We start from the raw sequence: 25,006 nt of genomic DNA, 5'->3' as shown, positions 1-25,006 counted from the left end.
CCATCTGATGAGGCTTCGCCCACCGATGATTTTCGGGCCTATAATGAGCTGCTCCAGAGAATGGCTAAAGCCTTGGACCTCGAAGTGACTTTCACTGAGTCTAAATTCACCGATAAAATACTACAACATATTTATTCGGGATCAACGCCCTCGATTGCCTTTCCTCTTATAGAGGGTTTTGCTGACCTGTGGAAGAAACTGCAATCTCGACCTGCGTCTGCTACAGCCACCAATCGAAAAGTGGAGAGCCTTTATAGAACCAAAGACGATGCTCATCCGTTCCTTGCGGTTCATCCTCCTCCGTCTTCACTTGCAACTGAGGAGATGCAAGCTCGACCTCGGCAGGGCTCTATGTCAGCTCCGGCTGATAAAGATAGTAGAAGGCTCGACGCCATGGGCAGGAAGCTGTACACTTCGGCTACGTTTGGCATCAAGGTGGCGAATTATGCAGCGATGATGGTGGCCTACCAACTCTTCTTATGGAAGAAGGTGGCGTCTTTTCTTCCTAAAATTCCCGAGGAACAGCTTACTCTGCTTCGGGTTATACAGGAGGAGGCTGTCCAATTATCCCGACACCAGATTAATGCTGGTAGGAGTATGGCTGACACTTCTGCCAGGTCACTTCTTTCATCTGTTGTGTTGCACAGATACACCTGGCTTCGCACGACTGCCCTTCCTGTGGAGACAAGGAACCGGGTGGAGGACTTACCTTTCGAGGGTACCACCCTGTTCTCGGAAAAAACTGACGAATTCCTCTCAAAGAAGAGGACTGACCGCCTGACAGCCCGCTCATATGGGGTTCTGCACCAAAACCCGCAGCAGCCTTCTCGCCCATACTATCGCTCCTTCCAGCGTGGCAGACAACACCGCTACCAGCCCTATCAGGGGTATGCTTACCAGCCTCGCAGGAGCTATCAGAGCCCACAATCTGCCTTTCCTAGACGGAGGCAGGGCCAACGTCCCAAGCCTGGCTACCAGCAGCATCAGGCCAAGGACCAAGACCATTTGAATAAGCAATTCTGACAATCACAGGGACCTGACCCCACGTTTGGGGACAAGCTTAGTGCTTTCTTGAATGCATGGTGTTCAATTTGTTCAGATGTTTGGGTTCTGTCTATTATCCAGTTTGGTTATAAAGTTGAATTTATTGGTTTACCTTATTTACGTCTCCCTGTGTTTTCTTCTGACCCCCTCGATCGGAGATCTTGGGGGAGCTCTCAGCTCTCTTGCTTAAGGGGGCTATAGAGGAGATTCCAGTTGACTCAGCTGGTTTGGGATTCTATTCCAGCCTGTTTCTGGTGGAAAAGAAAGATGGTGGGCTACGACCTATCCTGGATCTCAGGGGCTTGAACAGGTTTATACGGGTCCGTAAATTTAAGATGGTTACTTTACAAATGGTTTTGACCTTGTTGCCCCCGCAATCTTGGTTTGCGGTCCTGGATTTGAAGGACGCGTACTTTCATATTTCTATTTTCCCTGAGCATAGAAAGTTTTTACGTTTTGTCTATGGCCAACGTGTTTTTCAGTACAATGTTTTGCCCTTTGGGCTGGCCACTGCACCTAGAGTATTTACTAAATGCATGGCAGTGGTGGTGGTGGCTCATTTACGCCTCCAGGGCTGTCAAATTTTTCCTTATCTGGATGATTGGCTCTTGGTTGGTGACTCTGCAAAAGCTGTGTCTGACCAGGTGTCTCTCACTCTGAACTTATGTCTGTGTTTGAGACTTTTTGTTAATCAGAAGAAATCTAAGCTGACCCCGGTACGCTCCATCCAGTTTATAGGTGTAGTCTTGGATGGTATTAGGAACGCAGGCTTCTTGCCTGTGGATCGTGTGTCTAAAATCAGGAGACTTATTTCGACCCTTAAGAGGTGTCGTTTTCAATCTGTTAGATTTATCCAGACGCTACTGGGTTGCATGGCCTCTACAACAGCGGTGGTTCCACTGACCAGGTTGTTCATGCGGCCTCTCCAATTGTGGTTCAATTCGGTGTTTTCTCTGGGCCGGGATTCTCAGAACAAGAGGTTGTCTGTTCCGAGGGGGGGGGTGTCCTCTCTGGAATGGTGGTTGGACGATACTAATCTGTTTTAGGGGGTGGAGTTTGGTTTTCGACAAACTCATCTGTCTGTCACTTCTGATGCTTCCCTATTTGGTTGGGGGGCTCATTGTGCAGGGTCTTATGCCCATGGGTTATGGTCTGAGTCTGAGCGTAAGGAACATATTAATATTCTTGAATTGAGGGCAATTTTATATGCGCTGATCTCCTTTTCAGATGTAGTGCGGAACAAGTCCGTCCAGGTCCTGACAGACAACACGACGGCGATGTTTTATATCAACAAACAAGGTGGCACGGCGTCTGTAGCTCTCTGTACAGAGGTGATGAGGCTCTGGAAGTGGGCCATAGATCACGCTGTGTGGCTGCACGCAGTTCACATCCCGGGGGTAGAGAATTCCATGGCGGACCACCTAAGCAGACTCCACAGAGAGAACCACGAGTGGTCCCTCCAGGTCAAGTATCTCGCCCCTATCTTCTCGGAATGGGGGACTCCGGAGCTGGACCTTTTTGCGACAGTGGAGAATCGCAAGTCCCTAGCTTATTGTTCCAGAGGAGGAGTAGGACCAGAATCAAGTGGGGACGCGTTTCAACTAAACTGGTCGGGTCCCCTGTGTTATGCCTTTCCTCCGTTCCCGCTTCTGGCACGGGTCCTCAGCAAGATCCAGAGGGACAGGGCGTCAGTCATTTTGGTGACCTCATATTGGCCGAGACAACCCTGGTTCCATTCTCTCCTGAGTCTTCAGACTCAGTCAATCTGTCTCCTGGTGGTTCCCGACCTCCTGACCTGTGGGGGGGGTTCTTCACCACGACATCAGGAGACTCAAACTGACAGCTTGGTTGATCAGACCGGGGGTGCCTTCTCCGAGGCTGTGACTAATGTTCTGCTGAATGCTAGACATTTGTCTACTAGGCAGTCCTATGCCCTTAAATGGGATAAGTTTTCTGTGTGGTGTAGGCACAGAGAGTTGGACTCTTTTCAGTCCACCCTTTCTGATATTTTGGAATTTTTGTGGGAGGTGAAACAGAAGGGGTTAGCCAATTCTTCAGTTAAGGTTTATCTGGCAGCCATCTCTGCCTTTTCACCCTCCGGTTGACAGGAAATCTGTTTTTTCCCACTATTCTGCTAAATTGTTTTTGCGAGGGTTGAATAATTTGTTTCCCCCTATTCGGGCCCTGGTACCACAGTGGTCGTTGCCCTTGGTTCTGACTCATTTGATGTCCAAACCGTTTGAACCCTTGGCTTCCTGTCCGTTCCGCTTTTTGTCAATGAAAGTGGCCTTTCTGATTGCGGCTACTTCGGCCAGGAGGGTTGGGGAGTTGGCAGCGTTATCTTGCGAGCCCCCTTATTTGAAGTTTCATCCTGAGAAGGTTGTTCTTTGTACGAAGATCGAGTTTTTACCTAAAGTGGTGTCCCGTTTTCATTTGTCTCAGGAGCTGGTTCTCCCAGTTTTTTTCCCAGCTCCGACTTCTGAGGCATAGAAGGCCCTTCATTCTCTGGATGTTCGCAGGGCCGTTCTGTTTTATTTAGATAGGGTGAAGCCGTTTCGGCTTGATTCTAATTTATTCGTCTGCTTTGCGGGACAGCATAAGGGTAGACGGGCCTCGTCTCAGACTATTTCTAGATGGGTGGTCCAGACTATACTGACGTGTTATACTGTTGCTAACTTACCTTGTCCTTTGGAAGTGCATGCCCATTCCACCAGGTCCCAGGCGTCGTCAGCGGCTCTCCTCAGGGGTGTTCCACTCCACGACATCTGTAGAGCGGCGATGTGGGCCTCAGCAGATACTTTTGTGAAGCACTATGCACTGGACATCGTAGATAGAAAGGAGACAGCGGTGGGCACGGCAGTTCTGCACTCCATCTTTGAGTGATGCTTTGGCGTCACCTCCACCCAGGTGTTTAGCTTTGAAATCTTCCCATGTGGGACTGCACAGGAAGACCGTAGATGAAAAACAGGTTTTACTTACCATAACTGTTGTTCATCTAGGTCTTCCGTGCAGGCACACATGCCCTCCCTCCTTCCCTGCTAACTCTCTTGGTACTTACCTTGCAGGGGGCGGCGAAAGAGGAACTGAGGGTATGTGAGGGGCGCTCCGCCTCTTAGGAGCCGTTTCGGCAGGAAAGCGGCCGCGCATGCGCGCTTGGAGGCGGGAGCGCCCCCTAGTGGCTTTGAGCTATAAAAATCTCCGGTATCGGCAGGCTTGCGCGTGCGCAGTCCCATGTGTGCCTGCACGGAAGACCTAGATGAACAACAGTTATGGTAAGTAAAACCTGTTTTTCTTTTCCCTTGAGTCATAGAAGAGTAGTTTTAGACATATTTAGAATGCCATTATTTTTTGTTAGCTTCAGTTATGAATACACATTAGTTTCAGTTCCACTCTATAAACTGTAAACACCAAGGATTGTTTTAGACCATTTTCACTTAATTTGAACGAAAGTAAATAAATCAATGTTTAGAGTTAAACATACTGGCTTCCCTAATTTCAGAGCCCTGTAAAGGAGGAGACTTCAGAAGCCCAAGTCCTCCAAAATGAAGAGGATGCTCCTTTTCCTCCACTCAAGTCTGAAGACAGTGGCATCGGTCTTAGCGCTTCTTCTCCAGAGCTTTCACAGCATTTGAGTATGCCTAGGGTAACTCCTGAGAGAGATGATGTCTGGAAAAAGGGTGGAAGCATGCAGAAGACCTTGTACTGTATCCAGGAATTAGTTGCAAAGTTTGCAAGTAAATACATATTTGGGGTTAATTTGCAGGATTCTAGTAATGGCAGTGTTTCAACAGAGCACACAAATGGACAGGAGAAAAAAGAAAACCATTATCAAATAACTAAAAATGCCAGCAAGAAAAGGAGCTCATGGGACTCAAAGCAAATCACTGTGCCTCAGTTTAAGCAGATGTTATCAGACTTATTCACAGTTCGAGGATCACCTTTTAAACAGAAAGCATCTCAGTCTCATTTAGATGACCATGATAGTCAAAGGAGAAAAGAAGAAGAAGAGTGGGACATTGATAAAGTCATGGTTGACTTGGGAGATACAAGAGAGGACTGCAGAGAGGCCTTTGCTGCTGCATGCTACCTTTTACTGGATTGTACTACATTTCCTGTTTATCTTTCTGAGGAAGAAACTGAACAGCTCTATTTCTCTCTTTTTCAAGTGCCTGGTAAGAGAAACTTTTGGTTAATGTATCGCACAGAATATATTACAAATCTGCTGTGTCAGCAACTGTATTCCATGAAAATAGTGTACAAATGTAATATATTAGGCTTAAATTAATAAATGCATTAATGAGATATATTGGGCAGATGAAAGACATACAGATTCTGCCTAAGATTGGTCAGCATGCAGGGATGGTTGCCCTTGGAATGGCTAGTATGTTTGAATGTATAGGCCTAATAGAAGTGGGAAATGTTCAGATTAGGTGTGATCTCAAATTTGCACTGCCTTTCTGCCTTTCTTCCATATGAGGAATGGCAAATTGGTTAATAGTATACATCTCAATGTTCTTGCTCACCACCAGCGTCAAATATATGTATTAAATAGTAACATTTAACATGTAGTCATCTCTTACTGGCTTATGTAATGATCATTGCAAAATGTTTGTAAATGCAAAATCCTACAGAAGTTATAAGTGAATTATTTGTCCATTTTTCCCCAGGAGGCTGTGAATCCAGTTTCCCCCTGTGGCTCAAATCCCTAATGACAATATGCTGCTGTGTAAATGACTGCTGTATTCAAAATGTGTCCATCTCTGTGCTATTAGATATAATCAACCATTCTCAGTCACTAGCACTGGTGGTTGAAGACAGAATAAAGCGTTATAAAATTCCCGGGAACAACCCTTTCTTTGGAAGGCTGCAGATGGTCACAGTTCCTCCTGTTGCTCCTGGAGTTCTGAAGCTGATATCAGAAAAAACTGACTTCTATCAGGTGTTGCACTTCCTTTCCATTTAAAAATCACTGCAAGTCACAGTATGGGATTTCTTTTTGTCCTGTATACCACCATTGTTGTTACTTTTCTGTAGATGATCTGTAGCCCTATCTAGTGCATGTTGGCTCAGGCATTTCACTGAGCTCAGCTGTGTCTACTCACAAACAAGTGTGCCTAGGACTGCAATCTCTGTAGTATGGGATAATATCCAGCTGGAGGGCAAAGCATAGACTCAAAGCATATCACCCAGCAATCTTGCTAAAGCTAAGTAGGTGGTTCTGTATGAAATCTGCCATCTAATTTCAAGATTTCAGTATCATGTAAATATGAAATACTACATTTAAAAATGAAAGTAGCATTGCTTTTTGTCTTATCTAATGTTTGACTCTGGTGTTGCCTTGGTTGTTTGCTTGCATGAATAAACATTATGTTGTGTGATCATATATAATACAGGAAAACATGAAATGTAGAACTTTCAGAGAGTTGTTGTGTGTTAATCTGCTAGAAATAGTTCATTTGTTTTCCTGACTTTTTTCCAGAGAGTTGCCCAAGTGCTTTGGAATCAACTAAACAAAGAGACAAGAGAACATCACAATACTTGCGTAGAACTTTTCTTCTGCCTGCATTGTCTCGCACCATCTGCTAATATTTGTGAAGACATTATCTGCCATGCATTACTGGATCATGATAAAGTAAGGCTTTGTTGATCAATGTCTTATTAAACATTATAAAATTCAATGCAGTGTTCCGTCTTTGGGGCTCCAGAATGACTTCCTGCTGTCTCTGTTTTTAAGGCCAACTTAGGATCTCTCACTCCTTACCCCAATTTGAGGGTCTACTTAACAAATAAACAGAGACGCCAACTATTAAATTCTGTTTAATACTATTTAACATTATAAGATCAAAACTTAAATTGCTTGTTTCTCAGAAATCATAATTCGCAAAATAAGACTGTTTTTAAACCTCTAATCTGTTTTGATATATCCTCTGATTCCCATCTTGCATCACTGGTATTGTCTTTAAAACTGAGCAGCAGTTAGATATGGTAAAGAACATGTGCTATCTTATTTCTCTGTAAAATGCGTGTTTCTGTAAGGATGCTCAACCACAACTCAGAAGCCCAAACCTGTGCACATAAAGAACCCCACATTCTATTTTCAGTTTGATACAAAAAACATACTTTGGGTAATGAAGCTGTGAAACATTTCTATTTGGAAAGTTGCTACTGGTCAGCATAGATAATACAAAGCTGAATTTGGCATGACACAATAAGTCTCTTTATAGCCAGTTGCTAGGGGAGGCATAATTTCTTCCCACTCTCCTGTCCTTTTCTATCTAGCGGTTGCATTCTGCTTCAGCTCCATCTAGGAAGCCCTGCTTCCTTTCCCCTCCAGACAAGAGACCTTTCCCACTCTTCAGTAGGAAGAAGCAAAAATCTTTTTTCTACTCCTTGCAGACTGACTCTAGCTTGGCAATAATTTTGTATTGGCTCATAATTTTATTTTATTTTAGATACCTCATTCTGTTTATAAAACCACTGATTTTAATTTACTGCCTTCTGAATTTTGAAATGTGAGTGGACTGCAATTTTATAATGAAGAAACCTGCTTACAGGTGGTGGTAATTTATGTACAGTCCACAAATAGAGAAACTCCAACAAGGCTTGTATTCATCATTATCTCTCATACAAACAGTTTTGTATTCATACAAATATAAATAATGTTTCACTCAATTAAATAAAGAAAATAATGTGAGAAGGAGAGAAACAAGGGAAAATTAGGTGCCCCTGCAAGTCCTTTTGGGTTTCCCACTGCTCAACTGGGAATGGCTTAGTAGCTAGCACTGCACAACTGGGCAATAGTTTTCCCATGGAGAGAGGGCAGATAGTGGAAGGAGGGAAAGTTGAAGAACAGGAGGACAGATAAAGGTAAGCTGGCTGATGAGTGGAAAAGAGAGAAAGAAGCAGGAAAAGTGAAGAGGCTATGGGGCTTTCAGGAAAGTGAAATAATAGGGGAGGGGAGAATGAGATCCCCCCACTCACCGCAACTCCTTGTAAAATTCTATTTTGCATTGAGAGAGATTCCATACTACCTTTAAATTATGTTGGTTGCATTGATAATTCAGATTCCTGAGTGAATAGCTAAATACATACAAGTAACACACATATATTGTTGTTCTAATTGCTTTGGGTTTCTTTCCTGCTTAAGGGAACAAGGCTGGAGGCACTATTTCGATTTTCTATCATGTGGCATTTGACTAGAGAGATCCAGAGCAGCAGAGTCACTTCCCACAATCGATCATTTGATAGGTATTGCTATGTTTAATTTGTACCTTGATTAAACTGTACATTTACATCTACTTTTGCTAATTGAGCTGAAAATGGTTAGTTTCACATTCACCAAAAAATACCTAATCTGAAAATAGGTGTGTAGTTTGTTTTGAGTTGATCAACACAGGCTTATCCAGAACCATCTTAACTTCTGATATGAGAGACCACCTCCATGAGCAAAGGTATACAGAAGTAGACATACACACAATGTGCATGTGTTCCTCCAGTATGGTTGTATACACAACACCATCTTGGAAACATCATTCCATACTGCCAATCTTCTATTGAGAAATTCAAGAGGTGGGACATTCTACTAATATTCAAGTTGTCCAAATTTGTTGTTCCTTGAACCCTAACCCTACCCTCTACTCAAAATGATCAAATAATTCTAGCCTCGATGCCTTGTATTAATATTACTGTGGTTTCTACATGCAGGTCCCTGTTTGTTGTATTAGACAGTCTTAATTGTTCAGATGGGGCAATTGGTGCTGCAGCGCAGGGTTGGTTGGTACGAGCGCTCTCGCTTAATGATGTTGCGCGCATTCTTGAACCAGTTTTACTGCTGCTGCTTCATCCCAAGACACAGCGCACCTCCATTCACTGTATCAAACAGAAACGTTCTGCAGGTAAGATTGTATCCCTTTAATAAAATCATTCTACTTCATTTCAAAGAAGTATTCAAAAGCATTAGCTGTTCAGATATAATACCTTTTAGGTCAGTATTTTAATTTATTTAATATGCCAATATAGCCTTGTAATAGGAGGGCAGCAGCAAGATACTTTATTTACATCAGCCCCCTGCTTAAAAAGCAGAAGATTCTGTTGAAAGAGGGAAGGTAGGTGACACAAATAGTGGGGTAAGATCTTAGGCAGAAATTCTCTCTCTTCAAACTAATGAGTTTAGTTTGAACGAAGGGCGGACATAAGAATTGTGGGTGGACTGCAAGTAGTTGTATCTCTCCCCGCCCCACCCCCCAGTCACTGCCAGCTTCCCTGCCCTGCATTTCCTGCATCCTACTCCCTAGCTTTATTGAGGTGGTGGCTCCCCTGCCTCTTTTCCCTCCCCCTTCTCAGTCTGTCATTCCCTCTCCACCCCTTAGACCTCCTCTGTTACTTGCCCCTCTTTCCCACCAGTCACATTTACTTCACCACCTTTTTCTTTCCTTGTAGCAGCAAGCCAGGAAGCCATGTCATGGCACGCCTGGCATCAGTGAGGGTGGAGGGAAGTGAGGCCTGCTCCCAGCTTTGAAAAATTCCAGTGACCAGTACAGGCCCCATTCTGTGGTGGTAGCTGCATGTCACTTGGGATCTGAATACTTTTTCCTGTGGTTGGGCCGTTGAGAGCACCCCACAGCCCTGTGTATCCCGCAAGTCATCAGGATGTTCACTGCGGCAGCAGCAGGGGCCTTGGGGTGTCATAGCATCTTCTTCGTGGGCCTGCTTCTGAAGTTAGTCCCCCCCTCCTCCTCACACATCAAGTGAGAGCTGTTCTGTACACTTGCACACTGAATTTTTCTTTTTTTCTTTTATAAAATCCCCTCTAACTTTTTTCTTAGTTTTCAGATTTTTTGCAAACCTGTGGGCAGTGCCCCGACTTTTCTGAACCATCTGGTTTGTAGCCAAGTGAGCAAAATCAACTGATATAAGTATCCACTTGGCTGTTAGATATATGATGGCCTATGATATTGTGTCTTAACCTTGTTAGTTATCTTGGGGCACTTGTGAACAAAGGTGGGATAAAAATGTGTTAATACCTTTAAATAAATAAAATTAATTAATTAACATTCGATAGTTTTTTTTAAAAAACCAAAAACTTGTTATGCCTTTTCAGAAGACATGCATCGCTGGTTTAGTAAGAAAAAGCCCTATTTCTATGAGTCAGTGGGAGCATCTGATCTTCATGAAAGTGGTTCTGAAGAAAATTTACTGATGAGACAGTTTACAGCTGTTGACAGGGAAGCTATTTGGGCTGAAGTTGAAAAAGACCCAGACAAATGTCCACACAAATATGAAATGTCTGTAAATGATCTTTCTCAGCATGCAGATTCGCCACAGGAGATGGCTGAAGAGGAGAATAGTGAACATACAGAGTCTGCTGATACCAGCACAGGTCCTATTGACAGTGATAATACATCATCCTTTTCTCCCTCCCTGGATCAGCAAGATATAAGCAATGAGGAGAATTGTAGTGCTTCAACTGAGGGCAAAGAAGGCATGAAAAACTTTGGTCCTTTTACCGTTTACCCTCCTGATGGTTCCAAATCCAGTACTGTGCTAAATCTTGTACGAGCAGATTCTGAGAGAACTCAAGCATCAGAGTCTCTCTCAAGCGATGATGAGGTAGATTTGGAACTTCAAGCATTTACCACATCTAGGCTGTTAAAACAGCAGAAGGAAAAAAGGGAGACAATTGCAGCTCTGTTCAAGCATATTCTCTTGTACTTGCAGCCGTATGATTCCAAGAGGGTATTATATGCTTTTTCTGTACTTGAAGCAGTGCTAAAAACAAACCCTAGAGAATTTATTGAGGCTGTAGCCACCACTAGCATGGATACTAGCTCCACAGCTCATTTGAATCTCATCTACAATCTTCTAGCCCGTCACCAGGAATCTCTTGTGGGACAGAGTTTCTATGGGAAGCTTCAAACTCAATCTCCAACTATGTGTCCCCATTCATTATTAATAGAACTGCTGACTTATCTCTGTCTGAGTTTTCTGCGCTCTTATTATCCTTGTTACTTGAAGGTGACACACAAAGATGTGCTTGGCAATAGGGATGTCCAAGTCAAAAGCGTTGAAGTCTTGATCAGGATGATGACACAACTGGTTGCAATGGCCAGATCAGCAGAGGGCAAGAACATGGAATTTATACGCATCCTATTGGGGAGATGCAAAATTCAAGAGTTTGTCCTCCTTTCCCTGTCAGCTTCCATGTATGTAAGTCAGAAGCGGTATGAATGCATGATGGCTGATGAAATGAATGCCTTAAATGAAGACTTCCTTCTTGAGGAGAGTCTCATCAGTTTTGGACATGATCAGATCTGGAGTGAGCATCCTTTGCAGATTGAGCTCCTGAAACTTCTCCAAGTATTAATAGTCCTGGAGCATCATCTTGGACAGACTCAGGAGGAAGTAGAGAACCAGCCTGCCTTATCTAAAGAATGGCAGAGGGCCCTTAACTTTCAGGAAGCAATTAGTGCTATGCAGTATATGCACCCACACCCCATAACATCTCAAGGATTGTTTGTGTCTGCCGTAGTTCGAGGTTTGCAACCAGATTATGGGTATGGGATGCATCCTGCTTGGGTTAGCTTAGTTGCGCATTCCTTGCCATACTTTGGGAAATCTTTAGGGTGGACAGTGGCACCATTTATTGTACAGATATGCAAGAACCTGGATGAACTTGTCAAACAGTATGAACATGAAACCCTGAAGTTGTCAGCAAAGGTATCTGCAAGGTATGGAGAAGACTATTTGTAAGACTTATTTCTGTATTTCATGTTTTGCTGATTAGTTGTTGTTTAGCATGCCATTTTATTTTTGTTTTATTTTTGTTTTATTTCATTTATATGCTGCCTTTCTCCCCAGTGGGAACCCATAGCAGCTTATGTCATTCCCCTCTCCTCCATTTTAGTCTAACAACAACCCTATGAGGTAGGTTAGGCTAGGTGTGTGTGATTGGCCCATACTGGTCATACTGTTTGTTTAAATTTTTTTAACAGAAAACTAATTTTATTGCTTAGAGTATTTTAAAATGACTACTATTTGTAGGAAACCAGTATGACAGCTGTGGTATATCTGCTACATATTAGACTTGTGGACAAAAGGATGCGAAATCAGAATATACAGCTATAATTAAGTTTCAAAAAATAAAACAATCTGTTCATGTAATTTCCATGTCATTGTATCTGTAATAATCCAGCAGTTGCCTTCTGGCAAGCAGATAAGTAGCAAACTGAGAAAGCACTCTCCGTTACCCACTCATGCCACCCAGGGTACTTATCACTGCCATTTAAAACAGGGATTGGTTGTAGCCAGTAACTTGATGAGAACAGAGAAAATGACAAGAAAAGATGGCAAAAAATAGTTTCGTGAAACACAACTGAGATATGAACCACCCACTAAATTGTTTTCAAGATTGAAATAATTAATTGAATTTTTAATATTCTTTTCTAAAGCATAAGTTGTAGAAGAGAGAACATTTCACCAGATTATCCTCTAACTCTTTTGGAAGGTCTAACTACTATTGGCCACTTTTGTCTATTGGATCATCCAAACCAAACCAAAAAGGTAACCATAATTTTTTATTTACGACAGAGTGCATAGTAGATATTTTGGCAGTTCACCCTGCAAATTAGCAAAGAATATTCAATCAAAAGTAATAATTACATGTATATAAGGCTTTTACTGGATTGGTGTCGTAGGATTCTTATGATAGCAGAATCTGACAGCAGAAGTTGGAAGTTTGTTACTTGGCTATAGGCACATCATGAAACTGTCCTGCTATTTTTATTTTACCACTTTGAACTACTTGAAGGGATAGTGTGCCTATGATAAACCAGGGCCGTTTGCAAGAGTGAAAAACCATACTGCAATGTTTATTGTATGTATTATCTTCCTTTTTTTCTTGCAATGTCTTATACCTTTGTAACTCCATTTCTTCCTTATGGTATGTCATGCCTTAGAAAGATTTTTATTAGTCATTTGTTAACAAAGTTTTTCAGAAAGCCTTAGCAGGATCTTTGAGTTTGAATGTGGCAATTGCTGCCTGCATTCTGCAATCTATAATAATTGTTTTGTCTTCCTAGTCACCACTGAATGCTGACCCTACAAACCTAAGGAATGCCAAGAATGCCATTCTAGAAGAGCTTCCTTGTATTATCAACACTATGTCCCTACTTTGGGGAGTCATAAAAAAGGAAGAGACTCAGAAAAGACCATCTGACTTTCTTGGAATAAAAGGCTCTTCTTCAGTGTACTTTAAGTCAACAAAAGTATGATAATTTCAATTAAGCTTGAGTGTTGCTCAGTAATCTTTGTCTGGAGGGTACCATTAGAAAAACAATCTCAAAAGTTCTGAAAAGAATCCCTTTTTTATATATCAGGACCAAAATAGGATGGTTTGGGATTTGGATGAATATAACTTTAACTGTGTTTTGATACTACCTCAAGTACAAATATTTCCTTTCCTGTCCTTAGAAAAATCTCTCATATTTGCACACAAGTTGCTTGTCGATTATAATTCTGTCACTGGACTCAACAGAGTGTTTTCTTGTTACATTAGGGCCATATTTTGGAGTGAATGTCTGGGATACCAATCACAGTGACCTGGAAGGGGCAAATTCAGGTTCTAGCCTGAGATGGGTGAGCTCCCCCTGACATCTTCCTTTATTTCTCCACTCACTCACCTCCCAGTAAGTTCAATGAGGAAGTAGAGAAATAAAGAAAGGTAGTTATGACCCATCTCCCCCCCCCCCCCGGCTTTTTTACTTAAACAACTTAAATGACATGAGGCATTTTTAAATTCAAAAATTACAAAATATTTTCTTTAACATAGAGGGGAATGGTCAGGTGAATCAGGGCTGAAAATTTCTGAGGTAGCTCAATATAGATAACTCTGAGATAAAATCAGTTCATGCACAGACTTTAGTTCTTATGTTTCAGACTAATGAGAGTTTCTTAAACTGTTCACAGTTACTTAAATCTTGATGCTGGGAGGCTTTTGTTCCAATGTTTTTCCAAACACTCTAGTATTCTCCTACTCTTAGTTTTAACAAGTCTGGTATCTTTTTCTATCACCCAAACCCCTTCTCTTGAAACACCAGTACTCATCTTCAGTTTTTAACTGACTCTTAAGGTGTCCAAAGGCAGATTCTAACCACACCAGACCAGGGATCTCATCACTCTTCAGAGCTAACTCCCTATTTGACTTAGTAGGGAAATTTTCCTCTCATGAGAAGATCTGTCTCCTTTCTTTGGCCCAAATGGGGCCAAAGTTCTTTGCCAACTTTCCCCCAGTTCTCCTGTCTGTGTTAAACTGCTTTCAGTCAGGGCAGAATCTTCAAACTGTCAGTACTGGACTCCTCTCAACTATGTCTGAAATCAGACTCCCTTCTCCCCAGAATCCAGGTCAGAAGTCTCTCTCTGTTCATATCATGCTACCTAATCTGATTCCTTGGAGTAGCCTATCACTCAGGGCTCTCTGTTTCTATGAAGAATTAAATCTTCACAGTCCTTTAGCTGTTTGCACAGCATTTCTAAGCTTTTAAAAAAGTGCAGTCTATCACAGCAGTGATGGGGACATGCAGTACAGCTTTCCTCTCCTCTCCTGTTCCCTGTCAACAGGTAGGGGGAAATTCTTCTTTGGAAAGAGAGGAATTCAGAAGCTGGGAAGTTTGTCTTGTACTCCAAGACAAAGGAGTGCAACCTTCCTCAGTATCTCTCAAATTAGTCAGATAGACCCTGAACTAAAACATCTATTTCTAACATTACTTTGTATCAGTTTGTTAAGCATTTGGAAAAGCCCTAATATCCTTGCACTACATTTTTCCTTTACTTCTGTTCTCTTTTTGATGAGGCTATCTGATGAAAGATCATTTCATTACAAATAGTGGTAATATAGTTATTCTTCATGCATTAGTAAAATAATATGAACCAATGTCCAGGCTATTATTAAACGATCGCCCCACCCACTCCCTTTGGTTTGTTTTATGCTATGATTGGGGAAATTGGAGGGGTCCTCTATCTTATATGCTGTTTTATATATTTATGTTCTCTAGATTTTAAAGCTATTTATATTTATATATATTTTAAATGTTTATTGAGCATTTTATTGTACCCAGCCCTGAGCCCGTTCGCAGGAAGGGAGGGCTAAAAATCAAACTAATAAATAAGTGATTAATAAAAAACAATCCAATTTTGTAGCAGATGAAGATGATGTATCTTCACTATTTTTTCTGTAGATCAATGGAAATGGTACATCACCTGCAGATTTGTTATCACACTTGAGTTAAGTGGCACTTCAGGGGGGAGGGGCACCAGTCACACTCAGTTCACCCCCTTTACCCTTCTTCATCACCAGCTACCTGAGCCCTTTCACACACAACTAAAGGTTAGTCTCCCTTTAATTAGAGTCTGTGGCCCGTTCCTTAGGTCTGGAACCTGCTTGCTGGCCCCACCTCACCTAGGGAGAAGCTCTGCTTGGCATTGCTCTTTGCTGCCTTGTCCTCTGTCTCCAGTCCCTTCCCTGAGGCTGTCTCTGCTCTTCCCCTGAGCCTGCAAGAAAGTCTTCCCTTGCCCTGCCCTGCCCTTGGCAGCCTTCTTTCTTTGCAGGCTGTCCTGCTTCTCTCCCACCTAGGTCTACCTTTTTATGAGATTCTGACCTGGGGAAGAGGAAGCTGCCCTACCCACTGCAGCCCTATCCTGCACCTACCCAATCACAGCTGCTTTTAAATGCAGCTGGGCTAGTGATGGCGCAGGGTCTACATGCAGCTCTTGTGGTCCTCTTCCCTCACAAGTATGTATGTCCTGATTTCATTAATTAACTTTATTACAGAAGTATATTTTGTATCCATATGTAGCACAATTCTTCACATTCCCTTCTAAACATCAGCTAGAACAATATTATCACGTGGGTTTAGAAGTGGTCTTCATTGCAGTGTGAGGAAACTGATGCTTGAAAACAAAGGTCAAAAATCCCACTGTGCATGTAGATAGTCTTGTGTACCCATCTGGATCAGGGTCACAGAAAAATACATGCAAGGCTTTATTAATGTGGGAACAAAAGAGTAAGATTAAAATAGTATGTTCTACTTTATTACATGTTGTTAGAATGTATAATGGTTTTGAAAACAATCACTTCTAAACTGTTGAAACTAATCTGAAATCATTCTACAGAGATATTAGACATGTTTTGTTTTTAACAGACTTTAAAAAGTAAAATCCTGGAGTTTTTAAATCCCCTGACTGGACAGCTGGGTGTGCAACTGATTGCTGCTGTAGCAGCTGTGTGGAGCAGCAAAAAGTCTCATAAGCATCAGAGCAAAACAAAGGTAAAAGAAAGCTTTAATAAAGTATGATGATCATGACATTATAATTAACTACAAAGGTTAATATTTAGTACTGTGTATGGATGGGAGCTGAACAAGGTAATTGTTTTGGAGGACTATGCTCTGTGCTACTTAGCAGATTCTAGGAAGGCTGGAATTTTCACCTGTGCAAGTTTAAGCATGACAGGTGCACAAATGGATAAAGAAGAAGCAGCAGGCAGAAGGCTGTTCACTGAACCAAGCCGTGGTGCTGGTAATGCTTGGGGAAACTTGTTAATGCTAATATATTTAATTTGTATGGAAACTGGGAACAGACACGGAAAACTTTCCCAGGAGCTACTGCAGGGTGGGTAGAGGTCATGGACACCTTAAGGGACACCCCCCCCTTAACAGCTGTTTGGCAGCATCCCTGAGCAGTTCAGAGGGAAACAGGCTGTAGAAATGACCAGAACAGCTCTTATGAAGGAAAAGGAGCAAGAGGACAAAAGTAGACAGTGGGCATCAGTGGCTTGACAGGCTGCCTTCAGAACGGCCCGGGCGGGTGTGTTGAGGAAGACCTTCAGCTTCTCTCTACAGGCTGTGTAGGAGAGACCTAGCAAGGGAAGGGGGAACTCCTCCCCTTCTTAATTCTTACAAGACTGTGGGGTCTTGTATGAAGTGTCAAGAAGGTCTGGCCGGTGGAGGGGTGAGTCCCAGTCCCTGTTAAAATCATTTGCTATATAAATAATTATATTCAACTACACTTGTATATTACTAAAATCTGTAATTTTTGAAATATTGAAGAAAATGCAGCTTTTGTTTATTAAATTAGAAATTACCATTCCTTGTTCAAAATGGACATCTTCAACTGATGCTTTGGCTGAAATATTAAGTTAATTGAACTGATCAAAACTTGTAGGCCTAATTTTCAACTGAAGTTATTTCAGAATAAGGAGGCTTTGATACTCTGACCTCTATTTAGAAGAGAGTTATGTCTCTGAATGCTAACTTTAGTCCTGTTAACTCTTGTCAGTTTGCTCATTTGAAGATTTTTGTAACAGACTTGTTTCCTCAAATGTTCTACAATTTTTTTGCTACATTCTTCCCAGGCCAGATACATATTTTCGGTTTCTTCCCATAATGTGCCTGCAGCATAGCGTGATTATTCCTGAAAATGCACATTATAGCTCTGTGTATGAGGAGTTCTTTTAATGTTTTGTAATACCTGTTGTTGCAGATCCTTTCTGTAGCCAGATCACCTCAGCTAATACTAGTTGATCTAGTTTGTGCACTCAGTACTCTGAAGACTGACACTATATTGCAGCTTGTGAAAGAAGTTGTCAAGAAGCCATCCCAGATTAAAGGTGAAGAGGTAATAGTTCATTCTTTTATTATTAAATTAATTAATCTGAATTAAAGAGTTGCAATTGCTGATCAGTTTCCTCCTATCTTCAGGAAGACAAAACAATATTTATGTAGGTCAAGATCTGTCAAGCAGACTTGCACTGAGTTCTCAGTTGAAATTTAAATTATCAGGCATCTAGGGATTCATTCAGATTGAATCTGGGGTGAGGGCTTAAGCCTTTTGTGAGCACAGTTATCTCAAGCTGAAACAGCCTGGGAAGCCACTCTTTACTCTCTTGGGGAAATGTGCATGTAGCCCATTGATACACGTGTTTTTCCCAGTTGGAGAAATAGTGGTTCCCTGGGCCCATTTTGGGTCACAAAAGTAGGGGGGGTGGGTAAGCCCCTTTTATTTGTACGCTGAAGTTATGGTCTGAATTAGGTCATCACATAACTGAGAATCTAAGTTTCAATCAGGAGCTTCCAGTTCATGTCTACTTGATAGCGCCTGGAGACAGACCCAGAAACAGTGTATTGGGCACTCATCAATGGATTAAAAAATCATATGAACACATTTTAAGATATTCACAGTTTTATGTATTTGTACAAGTGCTTGACAGTTGTACAAAGTAGCATACAAGGGGGTGTAGTTAAAATATGGTGATAGGGAGGTTAATTCATATTTTCCTAAATTCAACAGATCAAACATCATTTGTTTCTGATTTTTGTAAGTAACCTTTGGAAAAGAAGTTTATTGAAAACAGTTCTCATTAAACATCATATATGCTAATAATCACCTATGGCCCCATCTGCAGGCATTTAAATCTGTGGATTAGAGCCATACAGTTGTGGAAGCTTCAGCACCCCTCTCCCAGGTTTGCAAAAAAATCTGAAATCTTAACCAGAAAGGAGAGTATAAAAACCCATAAAAGATCTCAGTTAGATCTCTGTTGTGGGAAGCGGCAGTGGAGGTTTGTCACCCCTCCCCACACCTCCATCACAGTCCTGGTGATCAAAACTGACAGGAAAGTTTAGGGAGAGCAGTTGAGGTTCCTTGCTGACCTGCCCACCTACAGCGCCATTGCCTCAGCCACCCTCTGCAGACTTTCCCATCACCAACCACTGAGAAATAGGTAATGATGCTGGAACCTTGGGTATGAAGGAGGCTCCTTCTCATCCCATGCCACCAGTGCTGTCACCTCAGTCTCAGTGGCTAGAAACAAACAGGAAAGTTTAAGGAAGGTGGTTGAGGCAGTGGGCGGTTGGAAAGGAGCCTTCTCAACCACCTGACTGCCTTCAGCAGTGCTGCCAGCCACCCTCACTAAATTTTCTGGTCCATTTCTAATGGCCAAGACTCTGGGCAGTAGTGCTAGGCCTGGTGTGGTTCCCAGCCCCCCCCCCCCATTGCCAGTGTCCCCACCACCACTCCTACCACAGCTCTCATTGTCATTGGGCCACCCCCAGGCCCAGTACCGCTACCAGCCCCGACACAACCCCCACCCCCTGGGTCCAGCCCCCACACTGTTGCTGCACTGGGCCCAGTGCCATTTCCACCACCACCACCTCTCAAGTCTGGGGCAGCTCCCTACTCCCCCCCCCCACCATCTCCAACATTGCCCCCTCTGAGTCCAGGGAGGCTCCCTGCTCCCCATCATTGATGCTACTTCCATGGCAGCTCCATTCTCCCCATCATTGACAGTGCCTGCCAGCCTGGCTCCCTGCCCCTCCATCACTGATGCTGCCCCCATGGCAGCTCCATGCTCCCCATCACTGATGCTGCCTCCAGACCCAGGACAGCTCCCTGCTCCCCTTACCATCTCCAGTGCCACCTCATGGTCCCCGTGGCTCCCCCCCTCCACTGTCACCAATATCACCCCCTGGGTCCTCAAGTTCCTTGCAGGTCTCCACTTGTAACATACTAATCCTAAACCAGCTCAGTATTAAAGTGTAAGGCCAAAAAGAGCCTAGGCCCACTGTAAATGAGCTGAAAGGATGATCAGACCTTCACCCAAATCCACTCTGACACAGCAGGACTTCTCTCCAGAGATGAGGGAGGGAGACAGAGAGAAATCCAGGCAGTAAGTTCTTGAATACAGAAGTTATGTTTAGTAAGCTTATGCCAAGGAAAGTAAAAAGTACCTTATTGTATTGCATTCATACACAGACTTGCCTCAGTACTTACAAAGGTTGGCTATAGATACAGCTGGTACAATCCAAATTGGAGAATCCTGACAGGAGATAATGGAGATTCTGCTCCCCCTCTTGCCCTTTGTTCAGTTTTATAGGCCCTGTGAGATTTATGCCTTTCTCCTTTCTAGGAATGAGGTAGGAATTGGCCAGGTCCAGATAGGGGTAGGTCTTGAGAGAAGGGCCTTCTGTTTGAGATGGTCTGGTGAAAACATCTCCTTTTCTGACCAGCAGGTTTCAGCCAGCTGAGTCTGGAGACTTGGCAAGGCCTAGACCAGGGGCAGCTTCAGTATCTTGACTGGAGGTTTCCCATACTATAGCCAAGATACAAATGTAGCAGGGTGGCGGGGGAGACAGATAGAGAAAGTTACCTTTTGCTTGGTAACTTGTATTTGCTGCGAACAATGGAGCAGGCTCATCTGCTTGTTATAGCTTGTCTTTTCACGGCCTTCAAAGTGGGCACACTTTCTTTCAGGCACACTCACCCACCCATTCATACCTTCAGCCAAGCATTCCATAAAACAAAGATTAACTAATAATAAAAAGCAAATACAGTTATACATGGGTGCAAGCTATCATTACAATAAAGCATAAATTCAAGGAGGGTTAAAAAAAAATACAGTCCAGAAGCCACAAGTTCAGGACTCCTCGTTTCTCACAAATGCACCAAGAGTTCAATAGGACTTGACTCTTTTTGTAGTCAGGATTTAGAGACTGCTTATTGAATATGCATATTTTTATAATTAGGTATAAGAATTACATTGAGACTTTTATTCTTTTGCAGAAGTCTTCTCTAGTAGATATCCCTGTGCTCCAATTCTGCTATGCTTTCATACAAAGGTAAATAGGTTTTCTTGTAGTTTGTGTGTCTGATTATCAGATTATCAAAAAAGCAGTAGTTTGAATACTCCACAATGCAACTTATTGTTATGAACCACATCACAATAGTCACTCATTGTCTCTTCTTTAATCTCTATTACTCAGTGACAGTCAATTAAATGTTGTCCTGCATTTTCCTTCCTGTATGTGTGGCTTTTGTGAGAAATGCTGACTTTCAGGTTTGTTGCAGACTTCCAGCTTCATCTTTGCAGGAGAACTTCCAGTCATTATTAGGAGTGCTGAAAGAATCAGTACAGTTAAATCTGGCTCCACCTGGATACTTCTTGCTTCTCAGGTATGGTTATAACAATTGCTGTGGAATATCCACTGATAACTATAAGAGTTCAGTGTGCTAATTTGAGTTTATTCTTCCACAGCACCCTGAATGATTTTGTAACTAGAACTCCAACCCAGGAAAATAAGAAGGATCAGAAAGATTTGCAGGTACTCTATAGCATATACTCAGACGCTTCCTCCTGAGTAATCATTATATAAGGAAAAGGGGATAGGACAACTGATATTTCTTGTACCAGAGCAGTTGTAACAAGCTTCTCTTCCTTAAAGTTTGTTAACCAGTTGGAAGAAAATACTGTGATACCTGACCAAAATGACTGATTACTTACTTTTTAGCATCCAAGAGCCAAGCAAATTTAACAAGAGAAGGTTCAGTCTCATCAATTCTATCAGTTTACATATGTGCAGAAGTTACTCAGTTACAGAGTGATTTCTTATGGAATGTCCAAGTATCAAAAATGTATTTCCCTTTTCTCTGCCCTACTGGAAAGCATGTGGCAGCCAAATTTTTGAACTGAAGGAGCAAAATGTTCTTACTGTCATGCAATAAGCATAACTGAATAACATGGGAGCCAGTGCCTGATAGATACCTACTTACTACATTTTTATCCCACTTTCCCTCAAGGCACTCAGAACAGTGTAACATTTTCATTTATTTAGAAATTCTCTCTAGAGTATTGACTCTAGAGTATTCTCTCTCGAGTATCGAGTATAGAGTTTGTGGGTTGGCCTAGCTGCAGTTGGTTGAAGCAGTGGCTGTTCTCACTGAAGCAGCAGTAGAACAAATAGGGCAGTTCTGGCATTTGTCCACCCATCACAGGTGATCAGAGTTCTTAGCTTCACTGTTAAAATAATGAAATAGTTCCAGGAAAGTCAAGCAATGACCTTAGAAATCATCTGTTATGATCATATAATTGGTTGACTTCAGTTTCCAAAGGAATCTTCCATTAAACTTGCAGGTCTCATAGCCACAGAAGCCTATAGGATGACTTGCTTCTTTTTTAAAGGAATTTCCAGAATTCTGATAGGTCTGTTGTCATCACATGCAAACCTTGCAGGCTCTGTTTTCTCTCTGCATCTCATCTTTCCCATGCTCATGACCCACCACAGATTATCGGGTTTTGTCCTGTAGACAAATTCTAAGCCACTATCACAGATAACAGAAGAATGTCTATCCTCTCTGGCACATAGTTTGAATAAAGTTATGTTCGTTGTTTTTGCAGCTTGCCTCCATTATTACAATAAAGCAGATACTCCCATTTCTGTAAAGTAAGACAACCTATGTGTTGTCCACTTCTGAATGTTTTTTTCTTAATCTGTTTGGTCAGGAGGTGACCCATAAAATCTTGGAAGCTGTGGGGAACATTGCTGGTTCATCCTTGGAGCAAACTAGCTGGCTGAGCAGGAACCTTGAAGTGAAAGCTCAGCCCCAGATCTCTTTAGATGAATCTAATGTTGAAGATGAATTGTGTGGTAAGAGAATCATTTGGACCAACTAGTGATCAAATGCAGCTAGTAATCAGATCAGTACTTGTACCAAGCCTGTCATGTCAGAGCATCCCCTTACACATGTACAGTTAGAGCACAGAGCGTGAAGGCAAGACTGGAATCATCCAACAACAACATTTGATTTATATACCACCCTTTAGGATAACTTAACACCCCCTCAGAGCAGTTTACAAAGTATGTTATCCCCACAATAAACACCCTGTGAGGTGGGTGGGCTGAGAGAGCTCCTAGAAGCTGTGACTGACCCAAGGTCACCCAGCTGGTTCAAGTGGAGGAGTGGGGAATCAAACCCGGCTCTCCAGATTAGAGTCCCAGCACTCTTAACCACTAAACCAAACTGACTCCAGTCCGTTATCTAGACAGCTCCCCAAATTCACACAGTAAGTAAATCTTCTGATTTTTTATTTGTTATTTATAGTCTGCCTTTCTCACTAGGATTCAAAGCAAATTAACACAGAGTAAGTCAGTACAATCAACAGGATGGGACATCCAGAAATGATATAATGGTATTTGTAGTGTAGAGTTCTGGAATCAACCAGAAATCTGAAAACAGAACTGAAGCAGAGCCTAAGTATTAATATTTCATATTAAATGATGTAAAAATTACAAGAAAAGATGGAAGGGAAAAAACAAATCAACCAGCAAGTAATTTTATTACCCTAAGAAGACACAAATTAGAAACTAAGAGATCGGAAGGAAAACCAAAGCGATGAGCATTAATATCAATAAACCAATAAAGCAAGAAAATACACTCAATCCTAGAGTGTAGTTGTGTTACTTGCTCTGATGTTGTCCTGTTGCAGCAGTGGAAGATGACTGGATGAAGCTGTTTTCAAAGTTTGAGTGGCATTAGTTGTAGATTTTCCGGGCTGTATGGCCGTGGTCTTGGCATTGTAGTTCCTGACGCTTCGCCAGCAGTTGTGACTGGCATCTTCAGAGGTGTAGCACCGAAAGACAGAGATCTCTCAGTGTCAGTGTATGGAGAAGATGTTAGCAGGTAATTTATATCACCTCAGGAAGGTGGGTTTGGGCTGAGTCATTCTGTAAGAGTTTCCCAGGGTGTGGAATGCTGATGGGGGAAGCTTCACTGTATCCTGAGGAGGTTCTTTTACATATGGATTGGTGGTTGATATGCTAATCTTATCTGCAGGGCTATTGTAAGATATAGAGTATTTTGTTAGTCTGGTGTTTTTCAGGACTGGAAACCATGCTTTATTCATTCTTAAACTCTCTTCTTTCTTGTTGAAATTGTGTTTATGCTTATGAATTTCAATGGCTTCCCTGTGCAATCTGACAAAGTAGTTGGATGTGTTGTCCAGTATTTTAGTGTCCTGGAATAAGATACTGGCCGAATCCACACTTCCCTAACTTCCGCTTTTCATACGCAATAATTGCGCTGGATTCTATCCTGCAATGTTCCGGGTATGTGTTCACATCCCCTCTTTTACTGTGCCAGCGTCGCGCTATACTCCATTCATATCCCTGGGAAAATCCCTGGGTTTAGATCTACCGTCACCGATGACGATATCACGTAGTTTTTCTAAAAAAACTTTAATGCTAGATTTTCGCTATATCGATTTTCTGCTCAAATGGTGGGGCCACACCCCCATTGATGCCTGTGATTGGTTAATGTTACCGCACAACTATAATTATAGGATAGCGATTTTTCTCTATACCGATAATTTTAAATTTAAAAAAAAAAAAAAAACGGAAAGAGTCAACCTTTGGAGGCACAGTCCACTTATAATAAATTACCTAGGCTCTCCTTCAGCAGTGAAACATTATTTACTGTAAAAAAAAAGTCAACTCCCCCCTTGATGCCTCCACAGATTTTTTACAGCACCACTTCCCAAACTGCTTGTGGGTGATCTTCATGAACAGGATTGCGCAATAGTGCTAGGAATGCCTCCTTATAAAAAAAATGAACAGGATGGGGGTGTGGGCATGCCTTGGACAGAGTTGGGACCATACAAATTGCTTGGCAAAGAGGGACGGTGTTCCGGAAAGGCAAGAAACAAGGAAGTGGGGGTGGTTAAAAGGGGGGGCGGTCTCTTTGGGAACCGCTTCTGTTTGTTCACATCCATAGTGAGAACTGCGCAAGAGAAGCGTTTGAAAGCGTGACAACCTCGTCTGAGGCGCAGCGCAACAGATGCAATAGAATGGTGGGATTGAGGTAAGAGTATGTGAACAGCCCTCTGAGAAGTGCATAAATGGTGAGAAAATAGTGACAAACTTGAGCCGTGTGGATTCAGCTACTGTGTCCTGTTTGAGTTAGGCTATGTTCAGCCACTGCTGATTTTTCAGGTTGGCCAAGTCTGCACTGTCTTTCATGTTCTTTTATTCTTGTCTGGATGCTACGCTGTGTGGTCCTAATGTAAACTTGTCCACAGCTGCAGGGTATGCGGTATACTTCTGTAGAGGTGAGGGGGTCTCTACTGTCTTTTGCTGATCAT

General features: G+C 42.3%; 1 protein-coding gene across 3 annotated transcripts in view; it reads left to right on the top strand.

Annotated features, from left to right (window-relative positions):
• Positions 1–25,006, top strand: part of DOP1B (DOP1 leucine zipper like protein B) — a 100,136-nt gene that overhangs the window by 39,921 nt on the left and 35,209 nt on the right. For all 3 annotated transcript variants that reach the window (XM_054974603.1, XM_054974602.1, XM_054974604.1), the window contains 14 exons: positions 4,544–5,216; positions 5,712–5,983; positions 6,524–6,676; positions 8,192–8,292; positions 8,749–8,939; positions 10,145–11,771; positions 12,492–12,603; positions 13,122–13,307; positions 16,239–16,364; positions 17,578–17,712; positions 20,656–20,711; positions 20,941–21,045; positions 21,128–21,194; positions 22,373–22,517. In XM_054974603.1, the coding sequence (XP_054830578.1) occupies positions 4,544–5,216; positions 5,712–5,983; positions 6,524–6,676; positions 8,192–8,292; positions 8,749–8,939; positions 10,145–11,771; positions 12,492–12,603; positions 13,122–13,307; positions 16,239–16,364; positions 17,578–17,712; positions 20,656–20,711; positions 20,941–21,045; positions 21,128–21,194; positions 22,373–22,517 (3,949 nt within the window). The remainder of the gene's footprint in view (positions 1–4,543; positions 5,217–5,711; positions 5,984–6,523; positions 6,677–8,191; positions 8,293–8,748; positions 8,940–10,144; positions 11,772–12,491; positions 12,604–13,121; positions 13,308–16,238; positions 16,365–17,577; positions 17,713–20,655; positions 20,712–20,940; positions 21,046–21,127; positions 21,195–22,372; positions 22,518–25,006) is intronic.

Source organism: Eublepharis macularius, chromosome 3 (genome assembly GCF_028583425.1).
Source record: "Eublepharis macularius isolate TG4126 chromosome 3, MPM_Emac_v1.0, whole genome shotgun sequence".
Classification (NCBI taxonomy): domain Eukaryota; kingdom Metazoa; phylum Chordata; class Lepidosauria; order Squamata; family Eublepharidae; genus Eublepharis; species Eublepharis macularius.
This window is presented reverse-complemented; position numbering and strand designations above follow the sequence as displayed.